This window comes from Lolium perenne, chromosome 7, assembly GCF_019359855.2.
Source record: "Lolium perenne isolate Kyuss_39 chromosome 7, Kyuss_2.0, whole genome shotgun sequence".
NCBI classification, from domain to species: domain Eukaryota; kingdom Viridiplantae; phylum Streptophyta; class Magnoliopsida; order Poales; family Poaceae; genus Lolium; species Lolium perenne.
In genome coordinates, this window is record NC_067250.2 from 316,673,274 (window position 1) to 316,689,866 (window position 16,593).

The 16,593-nt window shown below is 44.3% G+C and overlaps 1 protein-coding gene across 1 annotated transcript; it reads left to right on the top strand.

The window, feature by feature from the left end:
• The first annotated feature begins 7,590 nt into the window (after positions 1-7,590).
• On the top strand, positions 7,591-10,689 carry LOC127317583 (uncharacterized). The gene is made up of 5 exons (XM_051348152.1): positions 7,591-8,602; positions 9,546-9,603; positions 9,687-9,770; positions 9,848-9,989; positions 10,087-10,689. The coding sequence occupies exons 1-5, from the start codon at positions 7,969-7,971 to the stop codon at positions 10,480-10,482; spliced, it is 1,314 nt and encodes a 437-aa protein (XP_051204112.1). The 5' UTR covers positions 7,591-7,968; the 3' UTR covers positions 10,483-10,689.
• Positions 10,690-16,593: the final 5,904 nt, after the last annotated feature.

The window sequence follows — 16,593 nt, forward strand, 5'->3', positions numbered from 1 at the left end:
CACCATGATAATACCGAATGCAATAACAATGCAATAACAAGACAACATTGTTGTGCATCTACGTGGTTTCAAGTTCTACGTCTTCGTGTTACTCTTCCATAGTAAGTCTCACACCTATGTTCTGGGCCATCAAAGTTGTCAAGTCAACAACCTCTCCTTTTAAACATATTATTGCCTCACACATGTGTTCTAGACCGTCATAATCTAGAATAATAATCACTCCCTCCAATCCAAAAGTGTCAGAGATTTTTTATTGATGATAAAGCTTGTACTAATTAAATATCCAACACTTATTTTGAACCAGAGGGAGTACATCATTTTACCAAATACTCTTGGGGCATCAACTTAATAATTTGAAGTGCATTTTTAGACCACTCCCGAACAATTAATATAAATCTAAAAGGAACACCGAAAACAAGGTAATACATAATGCACATGTTTGGATAGTCTGGAAATTATATTAACAAATGCCATACCGAAAACAATAGTGCAACACTGTGTAGAAGCCCTGGGATGCATACCAGGGGCCAAGCATTTAAGCTTAAATGATCAAGGATCATAGTTGATACATGGATGACTAATTTTAGTTCCATGCCCAATTTATCGCCTTAACATGTTGAGAAATAACATTAGCTTACATCTCACAATTCAAATCAGACATGCCATAAATAGACACCACAACAACTAACTTATGTATCCCTGCAAATCAATCAGAACACAAAATGGCACAACCTGCAAGGATAAAAAACTCTATTGCCAACCAAGATGTACAACAGTGAAGTTTACAACTGCAAAACCAACCCCAACAGCTCTAGCATTTACATTGGTATTGAGTCAGAACATCAGACTAAATCTCATCACACTGGAGGTAGGCATTCATATCATACTGCTGCTTGGAGTTATTCTTGTTCCTCTTGAAAAAGATGGAACTGTTTGCTCCAGAAAATTAGCATGGCACAAAGTGGTAAAATTCTCTACTAAATACAAATGTCAGTAAATGTGGTAAATTTCTCTACTAAATACAAATGTCAGTAAATCAGCCTGCGGTTAACTAAAGCATTGTATCCAAAATACACCTCTAGCTTAATCTAGCACTGCTTTGTCCTGATTTGCAAACACATCCAGGATAGTGGTAATCTTACTGGTGTATTTGGATATAGTTAGTCAAGCCGTGCATGCCATTCTCACTCATTTGCTGCACTTCTGATGCTTGGCTGCTGTTGTTGCAGATGATACAAAGATAATCGCATCTTATCCCAAGAATACATTTGGGGATGCCACCAACTCCAGGCTTAGCCAACTGCGAACCACCACTACCACTACCAGCAACGGCAACGATAGTTAACCGCTATCAGTGATGTTGTAGTTAGCTAGCTAAGACTGAGTTTGAGTTAGCTTGCACTTGTAGAAGGTAATGTCAAATGGATCCATAGCACATTGACCAATCCTTTGTCAGAATACTTTGCCAACAAGAAATACGCTGCGAGGAAGCTAATTCTTAGAGTTACTTTTAGCATCTTCCGGCATCATTTTTCACAAAAATATCCCAACACATAACAGACTCTAGGCATGTGATTTTGCTACTGAAAATTAATTTGTAAGCTCACCAGGAATCATTTATAAGAAATAATAGCTTGTCCACCTATACTACAACCAGATGATATGACAGCACATATCCGCATGATTTCACTCCAGTGCGTGTCCTATAACAAAAAATGGATTAGTGCATCTTAATAAACTACTAAATGAACAACAATATGCAACCTCTCCGGCAACAGCGCCTTCTTGCTGGCTCCCAGCAGCGCATCTCGCCGTGATCTCCGGCAAGCACCACCATGGAAACCTATGATCTCCAACAGCAGTAGCAAGACCTAGCCTCATCAGCAACAATGGCACAAGCATTCTTTGACCTCAATTGCACTCGAGATACCCTATGTTCGGGGTTACACAAAAAGTGATAAAATCTGATAACTTTTGAGGTTTTAAAATTCACCAATATAGATGTCAGATTTTCACTTTTTTCCACAGCCCGAATATAAGGTATTTCGAGTTAAAAATTTACACGTTGGTACAACACAACATTCTTGTGTGCCACTACTAGATTTAATTTCAGTTTTTTTTTAAAAATTCTAAAATGCCATTCTTGAACTTTTCAGAAAACGAGGTAGCTACATCTGCCATTTCTGGAAAATGGAAGAATTTAGATGTCAGATTCTTCTTTTTTTTGCAGCCCCCAATATAGGTGTTTCTGGTTAAAATATTACAGGTTGATAGAACACACCATCGCCTACATTCAAATTTAATTTCAGTTTTTTTGAAAAACTTAAGATGCTGATTTCGAAATTTCCAAGAAACGAGCTACACTTAGCAGGTTTGCAGAAATCTAGTACTTCATATCAGTAGCACTCCGGGATGAAAAGTCTTGTGCTTCACAAACGTATAATTTCCTTATGAGAAGAGTTCCTATCACTACTTCCGCTTTGGATGCTACAACACCGTTGCCACTAGTGCATATCGGGTCTTTTAAGACCCTCATGGTACATAGAAAGCTTTTTTCTTGGAAGAACGCCGACACCTCAAAATTTCAAATGTCTATAGATCATCCTCCTTCATGCGTCAAGGAAAAAACACTCACGTTCCCTAATGCAGAAATCGTATGCCACGGGACGCAAATGATTCTAAATTTGTCAACTGTGTGCTTAATTTTATCTTTGCAGACAGTTTATTTGATTCAAAATATGTGTGATATTTTCACGCTTCCTTTCTCTTTTCCCGCTCCTTTTCCCGTCGTTAAGCCCGGTGGTCCCGCTTCCTGGTGAAAGCGGCCCCTCCTCTGGCCCCACTGTTGAGTTGTTCATTGAGGTACCAGACTCCCTTGCATCGTGGCGCGGTCAACAGTGTCCGAAGAACGCTTGTGGGCTTACATGTTATACCAAGTGAATGCAATGGAGCTCCAGTAGAAGGTCAGCCTTGAAGATCCCAAGCCGAAGCAATAAAAAAAAGGGGAGCCAGAGACAAGACAAGCGCCGCCAGTGCTTTTTAGGAATCGAGCTCCAGCAAATGCCCCCTTGACGAGGAGGTCTTCTAGTTGAACTAGTTACTAGAATTTGTATATGTTATAGGGCAGAATATATCGACCATGAGCCCTCTGAATATTAAGTGTACCACATACGAGTTCACCAAACTAAATTGTGTGCGAGCCGTTCAGTGCATTACAGTAGAAATGGCTTTCAAACTTCGGCTAATATTTACTTCAAGAATGGGCTACTCGAACCTTTTCACTAATTATGTTCTTATTTCCCAAGAGATTGAGACTACCATGTTAATTTATTGCAGCTTTGCATTGGATGTGGCACATGGCTTCTACCGCAGAACGTATGTGATGGTAATGTGGCACACACGATTTTTGAAGGAGATACGGGTGTGACATGGTTAGTGGGATACACAACGGTCAATGGTGTGCGATGCTGTCCACGAGAACCGCGTCCTGCATTGGAACCGCTTTACCTGTTACTTCAAGGGTTGGCACCGGTCGAAATAGTTCATTAATTTTATTGTCTATTCACATCACATTTAAATTTGCGAGTTCACGCTGATCAAATTTAATCATTTTCACATCAACCTACTATAAAATCCAATAATTAAGAGCTAGCTAGCCTAGCCTCTCGATCAATCTTTCACACCTTCTGCAGGAAACTCCAAGATCACCAAAGTCCCCAATGGCGACGGTACCACCCTCCCGTAATTATAGATTCTACGAGCAAGATCTGATGTGTAAGCACTCTTAGCTAAAGCTTGAACTATATGTTATTTTGTATGGAAAAATTTGGTTGATAGATCTATATGGTATTGTGTATATGATATTATCTATTATAGTTAGCTATCTTGATCTATGTAGTATTGTGTATATGTTATTGTGTGGCAAGATCTGTTGTGTAACCATAGTTAAGTCCATCTCTATTAATTTTTTATCCTATACTTGGGCATAGAGATCATGTTTTTGGTAACACTGCATAAGAGGAAGGGAAGGATGGTGTGTGACATGGTGTTCAACCTGCTGCCTCTCCATTATTTTAGCTCTGCGTTCATCGGTATGACCACTAATCATTTGAAATTTAATTATTTCAAGTTTATTTTTGTGTTAGCTTTTCTCACTTTCATTTAAATTTTGTGCAGATATGAACACCATGGCAAAATAAAGAGGTGCTTCTCTTGCAGTGAGGATTGAATTATCTCAGAGCCTTCCTTTAACTTCTGCATTCATGTGTTCGCAAGGATAAGTGAAGAGACATCTATCCTTCCGAATTCCGAAGGGATGATTGGATCCTGAGACATGACTTGTTCCTGAGAAATTTAGTATACCTGCGAAGTCGATGATTGGGAAGAAATTTCCACCTTCATTTTTTCAGGGAGACAAAGATGTAACTACAAAGTTTCTTCTTATATGTATCATTCGGGTTTGTATAGATATGAACTGAAGATATGTTGTCAAATATATGTATACATATGATGTATCAAATGTGCAATCAAGTATAATGGAGACTTGCTACCACATTTGCATATAGTTCACCTGAGCATACATCTGCTAGTATCATGGTTTTGCAGGTACCACTAGTCTATTCGGAGTAGAAAACTTTTGCAATGTTTGCATTCAACATACACGGACACAAGAATCATCATTTGCGGTATGAGCTAAACAGATACGAGCAGAAAACTAAGGTCATTTGTGATCATCGAAAACGCGGGCTCACGATGTAGAAAATTCGTTTACGATCTAAACAAACGTAGACACTTGAAGAAAAATCATTTGCGAGGGTGTACCCTCCTATCCGCAGATGGTTACCGGAAGGCAACCGTCTACGAAAGTTGACCCCTTCACACACACGGTTTATTTAAGTGTGTGCGCTACACAACCTCATCGCTCACCCCTGCATAATAACGTTTAGATAAATCATGTGTGGCCGCCCATTTTAGCCATGTGTGAACATCTGTACTAATGTATGCTTGTAACAAGTTCAGATTTTTTTTGGAAAAATGTGAACAAGTCAAGCTAGAAATATTTGTGCACTCCAATTAATTGAAAATCAAAATTTGATCTAAATATAGAGAAGCAACGACAAAAAGAAGTTTAATCGTGAATAGTATCATAGAAAGAAAATTTTCAAATACTACTCAGAGCTGCATTTGTTATTATGCTTCTATCTGAAGATCAAACTTGGATTTCAAAATTCTGATTCTCCATCAATAGAGATTGATGTTTTTCTTTCTTTATCCTATGATACAAAATGATATATCTTTTCCTATGATCTTTCTTACATGCAATGTTAAAGAATGTTTTCGATTTTTCGTTGAGGCAAATACTTTGAAAAGGAACATTTATTTTAATATTTTCTAGTGACATAACCAAACAATACGTGCTCTATATTTATATGGATCGTAGTTCTTTGGATCCTTGGAAAGACGAAATTTCTTCTATCTACTAAAAAAAATTCTACTACGATAGGCTTTGGCAGAGTTTGTTGATGGAGGAACAAAATGATGACGTGTCTTCAGCTTGGTCCAGTGCACTTAGTTGTCGCTAGATTGTCCAATGTCATATTTTTAATCCTATTATTTTTATGTTATTTGTACTATTGTTGATAATTATTAACAAATTGGTAGTCCTTTCGCAAAAATACTATTATTTGGATTCAGTATATCAATCTCTACATTCTACTCTTCTCACCTTTTTTTAAATCTTCCGAAGCAAGATGCCTGAACATACAAGTGCATTATTTGTTAGGTCTGTAGGATTTGGATGATAACCAAACAATGTCTCACATTTTAGTTAAGTGTTTTATTTGGTTTGTAGGATTCAAAACCATTGGAGTCTTTACTATGACCTAGTTTTTATGTCATTCCAACGAATTTTTTTTCATTGAGTCAAATTTTATATATTTTATTTTATTTTATTTTATTGGTAACTATAGCAACAACAAAGGTGAACTAGGGCAGGTCTTCAGAAGAATTCTATAGTTTTCATGTGGCACAACTAAAACAATGCCTATTACGCAAATTCCAATGTTACCCCCTAATTTTCTTTTTTACACTAATTAACCCAATTATCTATATTTCACCAAAATTGACCCATTTGCTACTTTGGACCTTCTTTAACATGTTTAATATTTGAGAAATTTGGCAGATAGGTCCCGCGCTCCCCGCCAACAAGCACATGTAACGTGCCACGTCGTTGCTATTCTATGGTGCCATTTTGCCAGATCCTACCTGAAAAAAATTGGGAAAAAAAAGTCTACCAAGCACACCACATGTACTTGAGTGGCGAGGCCCAGTAGTAAGAATGCACTAAAATCTTATAAGGGCTAAAACTTAGTAATTTTGTTTGCTAAATAGGGAAATTTCGATGATAACATACTACATAGAGTAATTAGTGTCAAAGAAATGGCAAACTAGGGTAGAAACTGGAATTCAATATATCATATTGTATAAGATGTGTTTCAATTCATCTATAACAAATTAAGGTTTGAGCAACTATAACGTATTATGATTTAGTTAAAATTTCTACATTTTTTCATTTACACATTTATAAAATCCGTTCAAGCAAATAAATATTTCACTGCATAAGATCCATCTTACATGCAATTTCAGTATAATAATGTCATCAGTCAAATCTTGGGGAACGTTTGCTATGTTTTAGTAACCAGCTAAGGTAATGCCCGTAGATATATTATAGTACAGTAGGGGGTGTAAACAGATCGGATCGGATCGGATCGGATTTTGCTCATACCGTATCATTTACCATATATTTTTCACCAATTCAGATCGGAGCGGATATTAATCGGTTTCAGATTCGAATACGGATATTTCAGACTGCAGATTCGAATCGGAAATGGGGCATACTCGGATCGGAAATAAAAATAGTCGGATTTATGCTCTCATCGGTAGATTGTTATATTTCTTGCAAATCCTTAAGAGAGATTTAAACTTTCAATCTTATGTATTTAAGAAAAAAGATACACAATGTGGTAGAACTGAAGCATTGATAGAAACTTGGAGCTAAACATGCTCGCCAAATGAAATTAGTATCTCAATAACTACTAACCTTCCAAGAAAGGCCTTGACTTTTGACTTAAAAATTGGATTATCCGGTTTAAAACCTTCGGATTATTCAAATTAAATTTTGGATAATCCACATCCGCATGTTATTTGCTATACCATATCCTATATCCTTATCCACTGGATTTCTTAAAATCGTATATGGATACCTTAAAATGGATTCGGCGTCGATTTTGGTGTGGAAATTATCCTATCCATTTACACCACTATAGTACGGAGTATCTCCATTCCGGAATTTAAGTCTTTTTAGAAAGTTAGTTTAGTTTTCTACTTTTTTAAATGAAGGTGATGATTTTAAAGTTTTTTCATTCCCGTGTTTCTAAATACTACGAAGTGAGGCCTGAAATTCGGAAAATACAAGTGAAGCAAAGGCAGCAAGAACCAAATCAGTGGAGTGTGGAGTGTCGCTCCATCGCTCTCCTACCAACCACCTGGGCGCGTCAAGCCTCTCCTTGGATTCCACTCCTCAGACTCAGAGCAGCAGCACAACAGAAGCAGGAGCTACAGCCTCAGCGTCTCCCGCCCCACACCCACAACGAGGACCTCTCTCACTGCCTCCTCCGCAGGACATCACCGGCCGCCGCCGCCGCCGTGGCCCCGACCTCTCGACGCTTGCACGGTCCGCGTAATGCGTGGCCAGACCATGGCCGGCCGGCTAGAGTTCTTGAATTGGACCTCGCTCTGGTTTAAAGATTAGGGAAGGATATAAAAGGTTTGGATTTCTAGCCGGTTCTTGGTCTCGATTTCTTGGAAGGAGGAGCGGTCTTTGGGGGCGGAAATTGCGCCCGCTTGTGTGCTGGTATTGTTTCGAGAAAAGTTTGAAATTTGGAGCCGGGAGATTGGGCTCGGCGAAGAATGGCTTCCATGGCCGGGGCGCCGAGGGTGCGGTCGCTCAACATCGCGGCGCCGGAGGCGGACGCCAGGCCGGTGCTGGTGCCGGGAGGCAACAAGGCCCCGGCGGCCGCCCGGAAACCTTCCTCCAAGCCGCTGCGAAAGGCGGCGGCGGAGAAGCCTCCGGTCGTCGCCGCCGCGGCGAAGGAGGAGGAGGATGCAGTCGAGGGCTTGAAGAAGGACGCCCCCGCCGCCAACCTTGGCGGTGACGGCGGCGCGAGGAAGGGGTCGCCCACCTTGACCGCTGCCGCGGCTGGCGCGAGCAAGGGGTCGCCCCCCTTGACCGCCGCCGCGGTTGGCGCGAGCAAGGGGTCGTCCCCATTGCCGTCGCCGAGGCGGAACCCGCCGCGGAAGCTGCACGACGTGCCGGCCCTCAATGCGTCGCTCAGCGCGTCCTGCTCCTCGGACGCCTCCGTGGAGTCGCTCCGCCGTGGCCGGGCTTCCGGCGGAAGGACGGAGAGGAGCTGGTCCCGGCCGGCCGCGCCGAAGCGGGGGAAGGCTGCGGCGAAGGAAGCTGACGATGCCGAGGTTATCGCTCCGGTGACGACGGAGGCCGTCCAAGGGAAGAGGAGGTGCGCCTGGGTGACTCCGACCTCCGGTGAGTTATTGCTTCCTGATGATTCCCTTTTTATCTTATCATCATAGGGAGTAAAATTCGTGGTGTTCAGAATTGTTGGCTAGAAACACTGATATTGTCACCGTCCAATGATGTGTTACAGCTTCTGTCATCTTTCACATTTTATCATGATTAGTCACTCAGTCAGGATGGTTCAAAAAAAAAAAATTTGTACATGTCCAAAGCTCTGGTTTAGAAATTTAATGATGAATTCTGAATTACACAATTTGAGTATATTATAGCTTGTTAAACTAGTGTAAATGTTCCTTTTTGTTGAGAGCTTCTTACACTAGTCAAAGACTTACACAGTTCATCATTCTGCCTGCGTTGGATAAAGTGAGCACGTTCTCTTTTGGATAACCTTTTTGTTCTTACTTGCTTCAAAGGATTAGCATCTGATCACCTTACCATTTTTACTTCCGGCTCCACACAAGCTATATATGTAATGTGTTGAATGCACTGTACTTTTGAGTAGTTGCAGAACATTCCAAGTTTTCAACAGAGATAATGGTGTGCTACACAGCCATTACTCCGAGAACCCATTTCTAGTTTTCTGCTCAACCTGCCAACTGTTAGTCACCCTTGTACAGAAACCTGCCATAATCATTTGCTCATCAGTTGGGACTGTAAAAATGCCCCGTGAAAAAAAAAAAACTGTAGAAATGGCCAGTGAAAAGGATACTTTACCAACAGAGAAAAAGGAATAAATATTAGTATGCTTTGCTTCATCTGTACCCCAAGAAAACCGTAGCTTCACTTGCAATTCTTGCTTTACATGATGCTGTGTTTTCACATGGTATGGTAGTATGGTTGCCTAGTGCTTTTCATTTGCCTTGCAGATGAAGTGTTCTTACTATATGAATCATTTGTCATGAAGACAGCTGACTTGTCAAATTTCTACTGCCCATTCGTTACCTCTCATCAGATCCTTACTATGTCACTTTCCATGATGAGGAGTGGGGAGTTCCAGTTCATGATGACAGGTATGAAAAATGTGTTTATTCTTTTGTCTTAGTTGTATTCTGAACTTAGAAGAAACTGAACAGTAATAATGACCATTTCACAGGAGATTGTTTGAGCTGCTTGTACTATCCGGTGCACTGGCCGAACTTTCATGGTCGGAAATTCTCAAGAGGAGACAAAATTTCAGGTATTGGTTCTATAAAGTTACAAGTAAATCAAGTATATGCACAGTTTGTTTCTTAATGTCCCTGTCATCTATTTCAGGGAAATTTTCATGGATTTTGACCCTGTTGCCGTTTCTAAAGTAAACGAGAAGAAGCTGGTAGCGCCAGGAAGCATTGCCAACTATCTTCTGTCAGAGCAAAAATTGCGAGCAGTCCTCGAAAATGCTCGCCAGATAGTTAAGGTTTGGAATGGCTGCTTCATCACCATCTAATTGTTGCTCCCATAAACTATATCATTTGGTCCACAACTTGTTACAAGGCTTTTTAAAACTCGTGCAGATTGCAGATGAATTTGGATCCTTCAGTCAGTACTGCTGGGGTTTTCTGAACCACAAACCTATTATAAGCAAATTCCGCTACCCAAGGCAGGTCCCTGTTAAGAGCCCCAAGGCAGATACAATCAGCAAAGACATGGTCCGAAGGGGGTTCCGAGGTGTGGGCCCGACGGTCGTATATTCCTTCATGCAGGCAGCAGGGCTAACCAATGATCACCTTGTCAGTTGTTTCCGTTTCAAAGAATGCGACACACCGCCAACTCTTTGCATCAGTGGAACTGACAGGGCAAACACAGAATTGGATCAAAACAAAGATGAGCTGAGGAAAAAAAGTCGCGGCGAGGAGATGACATCTAAGGAAGATCTGTCAAGGGCAATTGACACACTTACCATTTCGTAACATTACGAGGACCAGTGGTGCGGCTAGCTACTATGGCTGTGTTACCTCTATGTAGGTCATGTGTTAGTTGTCCTTTGGACGAGCTTAGGGATCAAAAGATTTTGTGTATAAATCGTTTGTGTAGGTAATGCAACTCAGTCTGTACATTATTACTGGTGTTGGAGGATGATAATTTTTTTTACTGATGCAGAGGTTCTCTCCCGGTCATGGCTGATGTTTTCCTCTTTTTTGGGTTGCATGGACAGATTTATATGGTAGGATGTTATGATGGGAAGAAGTTGCATTCTGCATCATTACATTCTCTGCGTGGTGGCGGTTGCTTCAGGTCACATTGAATCAGATGGACCTGAAATATTGGTATGATGATCATGTATATGCCTGTGAGGAGGCTCAGTGACCTAAGAACAGTGGCAGTTAAGCATACACAGGCTGTCTTTCTTTGAGAAGACATCAAACAATACATCAGAAAGCCGGGATATATCCCAAGGGCACGTAAACTATTTCAAACAGAAGAAAACTGGGATTGATATTCAAGACACATCATAGTTGCAGGATATGTAAATCACTGAATTATAATCCAGTCTAATATGTATGTATGAAATAAAATCTCAGAATGATAGAAATGATGATCGGTACCTTCAGGACACCAGCCCCTCGAGTTGTGCATTCAAGCAGGCAGCCAGTTGCAGGCCCCATGTTCATGAAATCAGCATCTCATCACGATTAAAACACATCAGACAAACGGAATGCAGGTGTCCACTTCGTCAGCAACAACCAGAATCTGTTTGAAAGCTGTGGCCCATCAATGGAGAGCCCTTTCCAAGTCTTAGTTGGCATTGCTTGCTCTAGACCTCTAGTAACCTCCAAGCACGAAGGTCCCCTTCTAGGTTCTAGGTAGGTTCAGGTTGTGCATAAACAGACGACAACTAGGGCTCTTATTCCCCCCCCCCCCCCCCCCCCTCAGAGCTCTCACGAGTGAACAGTTCTTGCTAGGCTCTCGCCGCCGCCCGGGCCTCTCCGATGCCCTCTCCGCCGGATTAGCCGGTCGGAGCTGGGCTAGGAGGGGCGCCGGAGTAGTTAGGTCTAGGTGTAGGGTAGTTTTGGGCTCTATGCCCAGTAGTTGGAGCAGATCTCGGGGTCTTGGCGGCTAGATCCAGAGATGTTTAGGGTTTCTCTCTCTTCTGCTGGTGCTCCTCCGGTCGGAGCTGGCGGCGGCGGAGGGAAACACAATCTCCTTGAATAAAAGCAAGGTCATCATCCACATCCAGATGCGCGAAATCCTCGACGCGGAGCTTCTCCTGGCCTGCCGTGGTGGCGAGGAGGAGGGGCGGCGGGTTGAGGACTGCAGTCCGGTGGAGCTTCTCCTGGACGGCCGTGGAGGCGAGGGGGAGAAGCTATGCTGGGCTTCATCTTCGGCATCGACGACGTGGAGGTTTGGTGTCTGGGCGACAGCCTCTGCTACCGTAGTATCTCTCTCCCTCTTTGGCCATCATGGCGATGGTGCGGAGGGGAGGGATGCTGTGAGGCAAACTGCTGCTGCTCAGCTTCTTTCTTGGAAGGAAATCGACATGCGTGAGGTGTTGTTATCACCAGATTTTGGCTAAATCAGGAGGTGGGCCGAAAGAGAGATGGGCTTGGAAGACTACACGTGGAAGATCTCTGAAGCGGCCTCGCACGAAGAGTTTGGGCTAGATTGCCCGTGTATCTTTAATTATGGTAGATTGCATCTTAGATTAGAAGATAGAATTTTACCCGTGCACGGTTAGGTGCACGCCTGAATTAGAAAGTCCCCTGGACTATAAGTATGTATCTAGGGTTTATGGAATAAACAACAACCAACGTTCAACCAACCAAATCAATCTCGGCGCATCGCCAACTCCTTCATCTCGAGGGTTTCTACCGGTAAGCAACATGCTGCCTAGATCGCATCTTGCGATCTAGGCAGCACAAGCTCCACGTTGTTCATGCGTTGCTCGTACTGAAGCCTTGTTGATGGCGAGCAACGTAGTTATCATAGATGTGTTAGGGTTAGCATAGTTTTTCGCGTAAACATGCTATCGTAGTGCAACCCTTGCATATCTAGCCGCCCTCACACCTATCTCAGGTGTGGGGGCGGCACCCCGCTTGATCGTTATTTAGTAGATCTGATCCGTTACGATTGCTCCTTGTTCATCAAGGATTAGTTTAATATCTGCAATAGTTAGGCCTTACAAGGGGCTGGAGGATCCAGCGGCACGTAGGGTGTCGTTCGTTAGTCCTAGACAGGATGTTCCGGGGATCAACCTCGTGTTGGTTTTTAGGCCTTGTCTAGGATCGACTTACGATCACCGTGCGTGGCCGCGAGGCCCAATCCTCGAGTAGGATGTTCCGATTATGCGGTGAAAACCCTAAATCGTCAGAGATCTAATTAGCTTTATCTTGATCAAGCAGGACCACCATATATTCGTGCACCCCGTACGAATCATGGGTGGATCGGCTCCTTGAGCCGATTCACGAGGATAACCCGAGAGCCGATCGAGGCTCGTATTTAATGTTTACGTGTATGCCATGCAGAAACTAAGCGAGGCATCTCCATCACCTTCCCGACCAGGTATAGGTCAGTGTGGCACGCCCTTGCAATCAGCATCGGACGTGTGACCGTAAGGCTTTGCGGGCCGTCGCTCGGAGGGACCTCGGCCAGCCGCAGCCCTAGGTTGTTCCCGGCTCTACGGTGTTGCCCGTCGCTGCCCGCCGGTGGGTTTCTGACGTCAACACATTCTGGCACGCCCGGTGGGACAAGCTTCTACATCGACCACATCGCCATCTACATCTGAGATGGCGGACGGCACGCCAGTCACGTACGAGGACCTGACCGATGAGCTCAAGAAGAAGTATGACGAGATTAAGGTCATCCTCGAGGCCGACCTCATCGGCTCTTTCCACAGAACCCGTTCACATGGCGTCAGGTGGAAGGGGTTCTCACCGGAAGGCGCACTCGATGGGGTGGATCTATCTGTCCCGTCGAAGAACGTACCGTGGCCGTGCGCCAGAGATTAGTGGCATGGTGACTCACTCGTTGCATCGCCATTCTCGAGAGTCCGGTGAATACTCCGGGAGCATGTCGCCGTTCGAATGATCAAGGAGGTCATGAAGAATCAGCGCTCTCTACCGTAACCAGCTCTCGGGACCTACCGAGGAAAAGTGCCACTTCGGTCCCGTCCACCGTCGCCATCCACATTGGCGGCACCAGAAGTGCCTAATTCACCGTCGTGCGCCGTTGACAGGGTTAACGACACTCACCCTGGGAGGTGCCAACCAAGATACTCGTTCAACATCAACATGATAGAACTAGGGCGCCCCCCTGATGAGGATAGAGGCGAGGGCAACTGCTCTCATAGCGAAGATAAGGAAGAAGCTGCTCCGCGCGATCGGCCCCGACACTGCCGAAAGATCCTGGTGATGATCAAGATGGAAGCCGATTCTAGCGATCGGCCTGGGTTATCCGTACCACCTGCTCTCCCAGTATATGGCGTCGACCTCACAGGGGACGGAAAGCTAGGGTATGGGTTTACATCGGCTGATGAGCTAGAGGAAGTCGACATCGGTCCTGGGGATAAGCCGCGACCGACTTTTATCGCAAAAGTTGGATCCACAGCTCGGGAGACAGATGATAGCTCTGTTAAAGGAATACCCAGATTGCTTTGCATGGGATTACACGGAGATGCCTGGGTTGGACAGAGCATCATCGAACATCGGCTCCCCTCAAAAAGGATTTCGGCCATTCCAACAACGAGCACGTCAAATGAGGGCCGAAATTCTGGAAGAAGTCAAGAAAGAGATCGAGAAAATGTTGGCCGCCGGGTTCATCAGGCCATCCAGGTATGCTGAGAGGATCTCCGTGATCGTTCTGTGGAGAAGAAGGACGGCCGATGGCGAGTGGCCATCGATTTCCGAGATCTTAACAGAGCCACTCCAAAGGACGAATATCCAATGCCTCGTGGCGTAAACGTTGATAAATGCGGCCGACCACAAGGTGTTGAGCTTCATGGATGGCAACGCCGGTTATAACCAGATCTTCATGGCTCGGAAGATATACACAAGACCGCATTCGAGTACCGGGGCGTAGGCTTGTTTGAGTATGTGGTCATGACCTTTGGGTTGAAGAATGCTGGTGCAACGTACCAACGAGCCATGAATTATATATTTCATGATCTGATCGGCAAGTTGGTGGAGATCTATATCGACGACGTGGTAGTCAAATCAGTCTCCATGGAGGGACACTTGGACGATCTACGGCGCGTCCTAGACCGAACTCGGAAATTCGGACTGAGAATGAATCCGAAGAAGTGCGCCTTTGGTGTGACGGCTGGTCAATTCCTAGGGTTTCTGGTTCATGAACGTGGAATTGAGATCGGTCTGAAAAGTCAGGAGGCGGTGCGTACCATGCAACCGCCAACCACAAAAAAGGAGCTCCAACGCCTCATCGGCAAGATTAATTTTGTCCGACGATTCATCTCTAATCTGTCAGGACGAATCGAGCCGTTCATGGCGCTGGTGAAGACTAAATCTGATGATGAGTTTCACTGGTGGGCAGAACAGCAACAGGCGTTTGATGAGATTAAGCGGTATCTGACGACGCCGCCTGTGCTAGTTCCACCCCAGCAAGACAGGCCGTTCTATATCTACTTATCAGTAGCTGACACGTCCATCGCTTCGGTGGTGGTGCAACTCTACGATGGCGTTGAGAAGGTCGTTTTCTACCTCAGCAGAAGAATGCTGGACGCGGAGACAAGATATCCTGAGGTCGAGAAACTTTGCCTCTGCCTGTTCTTTACCTGCACCAAGCTTCATCACATCCTTTTGACGGCAGAGATCATCGTCATATGCAAGTCAGATGTTGTCAAACACATGTTGTCGGCCCCTGTTTTGAAAGGCCGACTTGGTAAGTGGATGTTTGCGTTGTCAGAATTTGATCTCCGGTATCAGCCGGCGAAAGCAGTCAAGGGACAAGCGTTGGCCGATCTTATCGCTGAACGGATCGGTACCAATATAGCAGCACTATCTATACGTGCATGGACTATGTTCTTTGATGGATCGGTGTGTGACGATGGTTGTGGCGTCGGCATTCTGCTCGTGTCGCCTCGGGCGAGTACTCCTTCTCCATCGATTATCCGCCCCTTGCACCAACAACGTAGCGTAATATGAGGCAATACGTAAGGGAATGGAGTTGTCTTTGAAGCCGGAGCTGAAGCAGTAGAGCTTTTTGGAGACTCAAAGTTGGTGATTAATCAGCTCACGGACGAATATAAGTGCGAAAGTGAATCGCTTTTCCCATATTGGATGGAATGCCGTGAGTTGATGACACAGTTTTGGTACATCAACTTTAATTGGGTCCCAAGATCCCAAAATGCCGAGGCCAACAATCTCGCACAGATGGCTTCAGGCTACATAGATACGGTTGACGGAGCAGAAGTCCAGATACAGTTCCTGGAACAGGATGATTGGAGAGCCGAAATCTTCAATTATTTGAAAGATTCGGCTCGGGGGGCACCTAAACGGATAAGATACAAAGCCATGAAGTATGTCCTTATAGGAGACGACATGTTCTACAGGACGTTGGAAGGGTTGCTACTCAAGTGCAGGACCGACTGAGTCTAATCGGCTCTTACATGAGGTACATGAAGGCGCCTGTGGAACGCATCAGTCGGCTCATAAGATGAAGTGGCTAATCAGACGATCAGGGTTTTATTGGCCCACCATGCTCGAAGATTGCTTCAATTATTACAAGGGGTGCCAAGCGTGTCAGATGTTCGGGAAAATTCAGATGGTACCAAAGATTTCAAGAATGAACCCCATCATCAAGCCTTGGCCGTTTCGGGGGTGGGGCATGGATATGATCGGCAAAATCCATCCGGCGTCGAGCAAAAAACACGAATGGATTTTGGTTATCACAGATTACTTCACCAAGTGGGTGGAAGCCGTCCCTATGAAGAAGGTGAAATCTGAAGATGTGATCAAATTTGTGAAGGAACACGTCATTCATAGGTTCGGGATTCCTCAAACTATCACGACCGATGGAGGTTCGGTCTTTGTATCTAAAGAATTCAGGAAGTTCTGCGATGACATGGGGAT

Coding starts and splice junctions, on each gene's coding strand:
- LOC127317583 (XM_051348152.1), top strand. CDS start 7,969: ATGGCTTCCATGGCCGGGGCGCCGAGGGTGCGGTCGCTCAACATCGCG. Junction 9,604..9,686: donor GTTCCAGTTCATGATGACAG/GTATGAAAAATG, acceptor ACCATTTCACAG/GAGATTGTTTGAGCTGCTTG. Junction 9,771..9,847: donor AAGAGGAGACAAAATTTCAG/GTATTGGTTCTA, acceptor CATCTATTTCAG/GGAAATTTTCATGGATTTTG.